The following is a 9,328-nucleotide window of genomic DNA, read 5'->3' on the forward strand; positions in this document are numbered from 1 at the left end:
GCATGGGTGGGGTCTTTGATTATGCTGACCGCTTTACTGACGCAGTGAGAAGTATAGACAGAGTCCAAGGGGGCTTGTACTGAGCTGTGAGCATAGCTCTGCAGTTCCTTGCGGTTATGTGTAGAGCAAGTGCAATTCCAAGCCAGTATGCCTCCAGAACAAATACTTTCAATGATGCATGGATAAAAATTGGTTTGGATAGACAGGGGCATTCCAAATTTCTTTAGCCCCCTGAGAAAATAGAGCCGCTGGTGAGCTTTCTTGACCATAACATCAATGTATTCAGATCAGGACAAGCTGCTTATTATGTTCTCTCCTCAGAACTTGAAGCTGTTAACCCTCTCAACCTCAACACCATTGATGTAGTCAGGAGCATGTGCATTGTTTTCCCCCAACCTTCCTTCCTGAAGTCAGTGACCAGCCCTTTTGTAGACATTGAGAGAAGTTGTTGTCATAGCATCTTGTCTCTGAGCTCTTCCTGTTCTCTGACTCATCGTTATTTGTGATGGTATGATCAGCAAACCTGTAGATGGTGTTGGTGCAGATTCTAGCTATGCAGTCATAAATGTACAGGGAGTAGAGTAGGGGACTGAGGACGTAACCTTGTGGAGTACCAGTGTTCAGAATAATCATGGCAGAGCTGTTGCTGCCTATTCTTATTGATGCAGTCTGTTGGTCAGGAAGTCAAGGATCTGCTTATAGTATTGTTAACTGAGCTGTGGTCAATAAACATTAGTCTGATGTAGCTGTCTTTATTTTCCAGATGCTGCAGAAATGAGTATAGGTTCAGGGAGATGGCGTCTGCCATAGACCTGTTCCAGAGGTAGGCAGGTTGCAGTGGACTGAGGTTGGCTGTAAGCTGGAGTTAATGTAAGCCATGTCCATCCCATCCAAGTACTTCATGATGATGATGAATGTCAGAGCCATCTGACAACATGAGGGGAAGCCTTCTGCTGTTGCTTAGTGTAATGGAGGAGGATCTGAGTAATAGAGCATTTAGACGATGGTGAGCACTGCAGCCATGTTGCATGGTAATGAAAGCTTTGTCCTGGATCTGAGAGGGTGGGGGAGGCCATAAACTTAAAAAAAGTATTGGGACAGTAATTTTGCCCAAGTATGAGATTTCTGACTACACAGTGGTTTTGATGTGTTTTTTTCTAAAGCGAGACAGTGATGATGACTATGACCAGAATAGTGATGATGATGATGAGGACGGTCCTTTGGAAGAACAAATTGAACGTCTTCAGGAGAAAGTTGAGTCTGCTCAAAGTGAACAGAAAAACCTGTTTCTAGTAATTTTCCAGGTAAGGTTATAAGTTGCATTTATCTAAGTCTTTTTATTAATTGTTCCAAGCCATTTTCTATTTATATACTCAAGATTCTTTATTCTTTATAGCGTTTTATAATGATATTGACGGAACATCTTGCAAGGTGTGAAACTGGTGGGATTGATTTTAACACGCCCTGGTACAAGAACTGTATTGAACGGTTGCAGCAGATTTTCCTCCAGGTTAGTAATATCACATGAAACAGACCTTTGTACATTTTATTTCCAGGAGACACCAACAGTAAAGTCAAACCTAAACAGGATCAATAATATTGATGTACGTGTTTTGAATTACTGCTTGTTTAAATGCAAAACAAAAAGTTTCTTATTCAAACCATGAGGGATCAATAAGTTTTTGGTTTAAGTTCTTAAGTATTAAAGCACCTAAAGTATTAGTCTTTGATTTTCAAGTGGGGGTGAATGAAGCAGCCCTGAAGTAACCTACAAAATCCCATACAAAACATTCGTTAAATGCTAATCTGTCTTGTTTGAATGAATAATGAATTTTGGCCAGGACGATTATAGTGCCATGAAGTCATTTGTCCAAACTCAAAGGGTCTTAATTTAATGGTGATTGTGCTTAACCATCCTAAACTTTGCATTCACCTGTTACAGAATTGCCATGGTAACCAAAAATTTCTAAAAACAAATGATTAAAAATGTATAAAATAATATAAAATGTTAGAATTAAAGGTAATTATACATTAAAAAAAAACATATTACTTCATAGAAACATAGAAAACCTGCAGCACAATACAGGCCCTTCGGCCCACAAAGTTGTGTCGAACATGTCCCTACCTTAGAAATCACTAGGCTTACCTATAGCCCTCTATTTTCTAAGCTCCATGTACCTATCTAAAAATCTCTTAAAAGACCCTATTGTATCTGCTTCCACCACCGTTGCTGGCAGCAAATTCCACGCACTCACCATTCTCTGAGTAAAAAACTTACCTCTGACATCTCCGCTGTACCTACTCCCCAGCACCTTAAACCTGTGTCCTCTTGTGGCAACCATTTCAGCCCTGGGGAAAAAACCTCTGACGATCCACACGATCAATGCCTCTATCATCTTATACACCTCTATCAGGTCCCATCTCATCCTCTGTCGCTCCAAGGAGAAAAGGCCGAGTGCACTCAACTTATTCTCATAAGGAATGCTCCCCAATCCGGGCAACATCCTTGTAAATCTCCTCTGCACCCTTTCTATAGCTTCCACATTCTTCCTGTAGTGAGGCAACCAGAACTGAGCACAGTACTCCAAGTGGGGTCTGACCAGGGTTCTATATAGCTGCAACATTACCTCTCGGCTCCTAAATTCAATTTCACGATTGATGAAGGCCAATACACTGTACGCCTTCTTAACCGCAAAGTCAACCTGTGCAGCTGCTTTGAACGTCCTATGGACTCGGACCCCAAGATCCCTCTGATCCTCCACACTGCCAAGAGTCTTACCATTAATACTATAATTGGCCATCATATTTGACCTACCAAAATGAACCGCTTCACACTTATATGGGTTGAACTCCACCTGCCACTTCTCAGCCCAGTTTTGCATCCTATCAATGTCCCACTGTAACCTCTGACAGCCCTCCACACTGTCCACAACACATCCAACCTTTGTGTCATCAGCAAACCAGCAAACTTACTAACCCATCCCTCCACTTCCTCATCCAGGTCATTTATAAAAATCATGAAGAGTAGGGGTCCCAGAACAGATCCCTGAGGCACTCCACTGATGACGGACATCCATGCAGAACATGACTTGTCTACAACCACTCTTTGCCTTCTGTGGGCAAGTGAGTTCTGGATCCACAAAGCAACATCCCCTTGGGTCCCATGCCTCCTTACTTTCTCAATAAGCCATACATGGGGTACCTTATCAAATGCCTTGCTAAAATCTATATACACTACATCCACTGCTCTTCCTTCATCAATGTGTTTTGTCACATCCTTGAAAAATTCATTCACGCTCGTAAGGCACGACCTGCACTTGACAAAGCCATGCTGACTATTCCTAATCATATTATACCTCTCCAAATGTTCATAAATCCTGCCTCTCAGGATCTTCTCCATCAATTTACCAACCACTGAGGTAAGACTCACTGGTCTATAATTTCCTGGGCTATCTCTACTCCCTTTCTTGAATAAAGGAACAACATCCACAACCCTCCCATCCTCTGGAACCTCTTCCATCCCCATTGGTGATGCAAAGATCATCGCCAGTGGCTCCACAATCTCCTCCCTCGCCTCCCACAGTAGCCTAGGGTACATCTCATCCGGTCCCGGTGACCTATCCAACTTGATGCTTTTCAAAAGCTCCAGCACATCCTCTTTCTTAATATCTACACGCTGAAGCTTTTCAGTCTGCTGCAAGTCATCACCACAATCACCAAGATCCTTTTCAATAGTGAATATTGAAGTACTCATTAAGTACCTCTGCTATTTCCTCTGGTTCCATACACACTTTCCCACTGTCACACTTGTTAGGTACTATTATGTCTTATCCTCTTGCTCTTCACATACTTGTAGAATGCCTTGGAGTTTTCCTTAATCCTGCCCGCCAAGGCCTTCTCATGGCCCCTTCTGACTCTCCTAATTTCCTTCTTAAGCTCCTTCGTATTAGCCTTATAATCTTCTAGATCTCTAACATTACCTAGCTCTTTGAACCTTTTGTAAGGTTTTCTTTTCTTCTTGACTAGATTTATTACAACCTTTGTACAGCACGGTTCATGTACCCTACCATAACTCCCCTGTCTCATTGGAATATACCTATGCAGAACTCCACACAAATATCTCCTGAACATTTGTCACATTTCTTCCATACTTTTCCCTGAGAATATCTTTTTCCTGCTTGATAGCATAATTCCCCTCACTCCAGTTAATCGCTTTTCTAACTTGTCTGTTCCTACCTCTCTCCAATGCTGTTGTAAAGGAGATAGAATTATGATCACCATCTCCAAAATGCTCTCCCACTGAGAGATCTGACTCCTGACCAAGTTGGTTTCCCACTGAAGTATTTCACTTTACTTAAGTGTTTCCGGCAGATCAGCATTCCAATGAGTAAGTCCCCTCAATTCAGCTCAATATGGACTCATGGTACCTTCATCTGATTTCCATTGTGTTTTGTATTTCCATGTTAGAATGTGCTGACCTGGAAGTGAGGAACTTGCTAATATATGCATTGAGTTAATTGATGGGTCTTCCACAAATTCACTGGCACAAAATCAGCATGATTCAATCCAGCATCTCAACAAAAGGAAAAATTCAACATTCTGACACTCGGCACAACACTAATTGTACTCGAATGTTAGACTTCAGGGATCAAAATTAGGACTACAGACGACGTCTGCTAGTTGTATTTAAGCACTCTGAATATGGTGGACTGTTTCCACATTTGTGCAAACTGCATTTGGTGCTCCATTACTAGAGGAATAGCATTTGTTCATTTAATTTTGTTCAGTGTTCTGCTTCTTATCCTTCTCACTAGTCACAAAGCTTGCTAAATATATGGTTTAATTCGGGCAATATTTTTATGTAGTCTCTCAAACTTTAATAGGAGATGCTAGTTCTTCAGCTGGGAGGTGGTTTTTCTGAGAAATTCTATACAGTTAATGGCAAAAATTAATCAATTTAAATTGCCAGGCAGCTTTATGTTCTGACAAGAAAAGAAGATGCACTCCCTGGCCACTTCACAGGAGTAGAGCTCAGTGTAGTCTTCTGCTGCTGTAGCCATTCACTTCAAGATTTGCCATGTGCATTTTGAGATGCTCTTCTGCACATCATTGTTGTAACACATTATTATTTAGGTGCTGTCACCTTCCTGTGAGCCTGAACTAGTTTGGCCATTCTATGCTGACCTCTCATCAACAAGGTCTTTTTGCTCACTGGATGTGTTTTTTTTTTACACCATTCTCTGTAAACCAGAGACTGTTGTGCATGAAAGTTCCAGGAAATCGGCAGTTTCTAAGAAATTCAAACCACCCCAAATAGCACCAACATTCGTTCCATGGTCAGTTTCTTAGATCACATCTCTTCCCCATTCTGATGTATGGTCTGAACAACAACTGAGCCTCTTGATCATGTCTGCATGCTCTAATGCATTGAGTTGCTGCTACATGATTGGCTGATTAGATATTTGCTTAACAAGCAGGTGTACCTAATAAAGTGCATGTTTGATCAGAAAATGGTCAAAAAATTGTAAGTTTTAGATATTTGTAAGTAGAAGCTTTTGTAAGTAAGTTTTATTGACTGTACTCAAGTTTGGCATGTTTCTGTGTTACAGCATCACCAGATCATTCAGCAGTATATGGTGACTCTGGAGAACCTGCTCTTCACGGCTGAGCTGGACCACCACATATTGGCTGTTTTCCAACAGTTCTGTGCCCTTCAGTAATGGCGATTAGGTTACAGTTAAAAGAACTCTTTCAGATTCTCAGTGTTACTTTAATCCTGCATTGGTGAAAGCTGACTCAAACAAGCAACATTCTTGTATTAATAATATCCTTTTGCCTAATAATTTGTGAAACCATGGAGCATGAAGAAAGCTGCCATTTACATTAGAAAAGATTTTTCTCTAAAAGATTAGATGTTATGGTATAGTTAAAAACTTAGAGGCTGGAGAGATAGACAGATATATAGTTTGATTCAAATTTTGGGATTCACCTAAATTTTAAATTTGCTTGGTTTGGTGGTTTGATACAGTGTTCTCTGCATCTAATACCTGTTCTTATCCTCATGATTGCTCTTACAGTTTGTAAATTAAGCTGCATGTTGTAACTTGTCTGAAATTGTGCTCCTTATTAGTAGACCAACATTTTGAATTTAGATGTTGTATTGTGTTCTTTTGATCCTAGTAATGGCAAATGTGCATTCTTACTGATATCAGTGGGAATACTGCCACTTTTTATAAAAAGAGAAAGGTGTGTTATTTTTAAACTTTACACGTCCATTCAAGCCTCATACAGAAAGTGGGAAATGAAGAGATGAATTTATCACTAATGGAAAAGTAATATTTTTTTACAGATTTAATGAATTGATTCTAGGATAATAGCAATCTTAGTAGTTACTGGGCCCACTCACTTTCAAACCTATTTACAAAAACATTTCAAGACGTGTTTTTTTGGACCTAGGGGGCTGCCTGACTGTTATGTGTATGTTTGTGTATATATATGGGTGTGTGTGTGTGTGTGTGTGTGTTTGTGCACATGCACGTGAGAGGGAGAGCAATGAGTCTGAAACAACCACGCTGTCTACAGTAGCAGAGTGCCAAAGTTCGTGATTGCATTCATTGTGATCCAGCCCTAATGCTGCACCATCTCTAAACCCAGAGGTTCCCAACTGATACAACCTCCATTGATATATGGCATTTGGATTTTTGAGTTGTGCAACTTCAGTAAAAAAAAATCTACTTAACAGAAGCAAATGGGGAAAGCATTTGTGCGATCACAGCTTTGTTATGCAACTCTTTCCAAACCACTTTATCCCATCCATCAGATCGTATATAAAAGAGGACAGCATTCTAAGGTCTGTTTTTTTAAAGAAAACTTGACGTGTATTATTCTACATTGAGAAATACTGGCAATATCTGTATTCAGAGACATTTTAGATTAGTAATGTTTGAATACTGCCAAGTTATAGATGATGCTATAATTTTGATTAAATTTTTAAAATATTTTACAGAATCTTAAACTCGCCATGTTCTCTCTCAGGTGCTGATGACTGATTTGATTTACTACTTTGTCATCTGAATCCATTCTATCTCCATTGATATATCTTTTCTATAAGTGCCAACCTCCTTTAACCTCCAGGAAATTGTATCTTGAATTTCATATCATCCATGAAGTAGCAACTCTTTTCCATCTGTTATTAACACCTGCCATTAAACAGTGTTATTGCAAGTTTTTCCCTGTACTCCTGTCTTTGCAAATTATAGATGGGAGCAGTCAAATTGTTCTTTTCATGAAAGCATTATGGTGTACATAAGCCCATCTTTTGACAATCTTCTTTTCTTGACAGCTATCTGGCATGACAATGACACTTTTTAAACCTAGTTTGTTTCAAATCAGATGGTGGGTGATGTGGCCTTTCTAGGGAATACTCAATTTTCCATCTTCATTTACCTCTGGTGGCCATGGGACTTTGTGACACAGCATTCTATGTCAAAAATGTCACTCTTGAGTTAGTTTGACCCTTTTCCAGTTGCTTTTTATTTCTATCAAGTTCAAACATTTTTCTTCTTTCTTATTCCTTTTCACCATTGTCTTTTAACGTGTCTATAGACACAAAGTCATTCTGTGTACATTTCGCCCAAATTCCACCCTTCTGCTTATGGTTTGATTCCTTACCACCAGTATCTACTAATTCATATGTGATCTCTAACTCCTGCTTTCAGTTTTCTGTGCAACTTCTTTCAGCCCATCTATTATGTCCCTGTCATTTTGCATGTGGCTAGTTTGACAGAAACAAAGAAAAGTGGGAACTTTACTGTTCAGATAGTAAGCAACAGCAAGTCATTCAAATGATTTTCTGTAACTGACCAGGAATGTGTACTTCTGATTTCAAAGTCTATGGTCTAGGAGTTGTGACATTGTCCAATTCTTTACAATGTGATTGGGCTTAGTTGAGTTAGAGAACCATATTATAGTACAGGTAGCTTGTCTATTGTGGGCATAAAGTAAGAGGATGCATGAAACTGTTAAATACCTAATGTTACCATATGGAGGCAGTTCTGAGTTGCTGTATTCAACCATTCTCTCATACTTTACAGGTTCTTGTGTTGGACTGTGTTTGCTCATAAAATTCAGCTTTTTCTATCAGACTGGCTATAGCTACAGTAACATTTTTTTTTGAGAAGTCATTAAGCAGCGGTGATTTCTTTTGCTAGAGAGACCATTCTGTTCAGGCTAGTGCTTTGTACCAAATTTTCTTTATTAGTTTAGTCTTGAAGGTTAAATGAAACAGTTCAGTTTATAACTTACATTTATATAACATTGAACATAATAGGCCAAATGTTCTACAGGTAGGCTGTATATGCATACTGATCAGCCCATGAACCATCTCTTCTGTCTGGAAGATGTTCCAGCATAACAGGCCAAGTCATTCTGATTATAAATACCCTTGAAGTCTTTGGCAGAATGGTTATGCTGCAAGATTAAAGTTGGAGATGCCAATTTGAATCTTGGGATAGCAGCTGGGGAATTTAGATGCAAATTTAGTACTGGTAATGACCCAGAAAACAATCCATCTACTTCACTCAGACATTGAGGAAAAACAATTAGTCATCCTGCCTTGGATTAGCTTATTTGTTGCTCAAGTAGTTGATGCCTATTTGCTGAATAGATGGAGATAGGAATGCACAGTAAATGCTTGTTAGCACAACCACATTTCAAAAAAGAATAAATCAATAAAACCGATGATATGCACTGGCATCCAACTCCAGGTGTACTGACTGTGGAAACTCAGAATTGAATGTGAATATCTGATGTTCAAAGATTACTTTAAAAATTAATTTAAATTTTTAAATATTTAGTAAATAAAACAATAGTTACAATAACCTTCATTTTTACAATAGTAATTTCAGTTGGCTTCAATAATCTGTGACATTTGTGCTTACCTGTATGGACAAACATGTGGAATCTAAAACTTGGAGGTACAGTACATGGTTTGAGTGGAACATTTAAGCCTTTATCAATTCCCCATCAATAGCCTCTGGAACAAATGCAGCTATGGTTGTTGCTGGCTTGTACTCTGTGTTCTAGCTCACAAAGTTAACTTTATTTCTGAATGAACTTAAGTGTATCTAATTGTATCAAATTACAAAATCAAATGAGGCCTTTAATTATCTTCACACATCAGAGTGACTCCTTTGTTAGAAAGTGCAAACATAAAATCTGCTTCCCTTAACAGTTCACTGATGACTTGTTAGCCATGAATAATGATTAACAAAGATCAAGAGATTTTAAAAAAGTTCAAATAGGTAACCTAGTCAGTATCACATCTCTA

General features: G+C 39.0%; 1 protein-coding gene across 2 annotated transcripts in view; it reads left to right on the top strand.

The window, feature by feature from the left end:
• Nucleotides 1–6,151, top strand: part of LOC132394187 (nuclear cap-binding protein subunit 1) — a 57,987-nt gene extending 51,836 nt beyond the window's left edge. For both annotated transcript variants that reach the window (XM_059970024.1, XM_059970025.1), the window contains 3 exons: nt 1,164–1,304; nt 1,397–1,510; nt 5,610–6,151. In XM_059970024.1, coding sequence (XP_059826007.1) covers nt 1,164–1,304; nt 1,397–1,510; nt 5,610–5,720 — 366 coding nt within the window. In that variant the 3' untranslated portion in view covers nt 5,721–6,151. The remainder of the gene's footprint in view (nt 1–1,163; nt 1,305–1,396; nt 1,511–5,609) is intronic.
• The last annotated feature ends 3,177 nt before the right edge of the window (nt 6,152–9,328 follow it).

Source organism: Hypanus sabinus, chromosome 5, assembly GCF_030144855.1.
Source record: "Hypanus sabinus isolate sHypSab1 chromosome 5, sHypSab1.hap1, whole genome shotgun sequence".
NCBI lineage: Eukaryota > Metazoa > Chordata > Chondrichthyes > Myliobatiformes > Dasyatidae > Hypanus > Hypanus sabinus.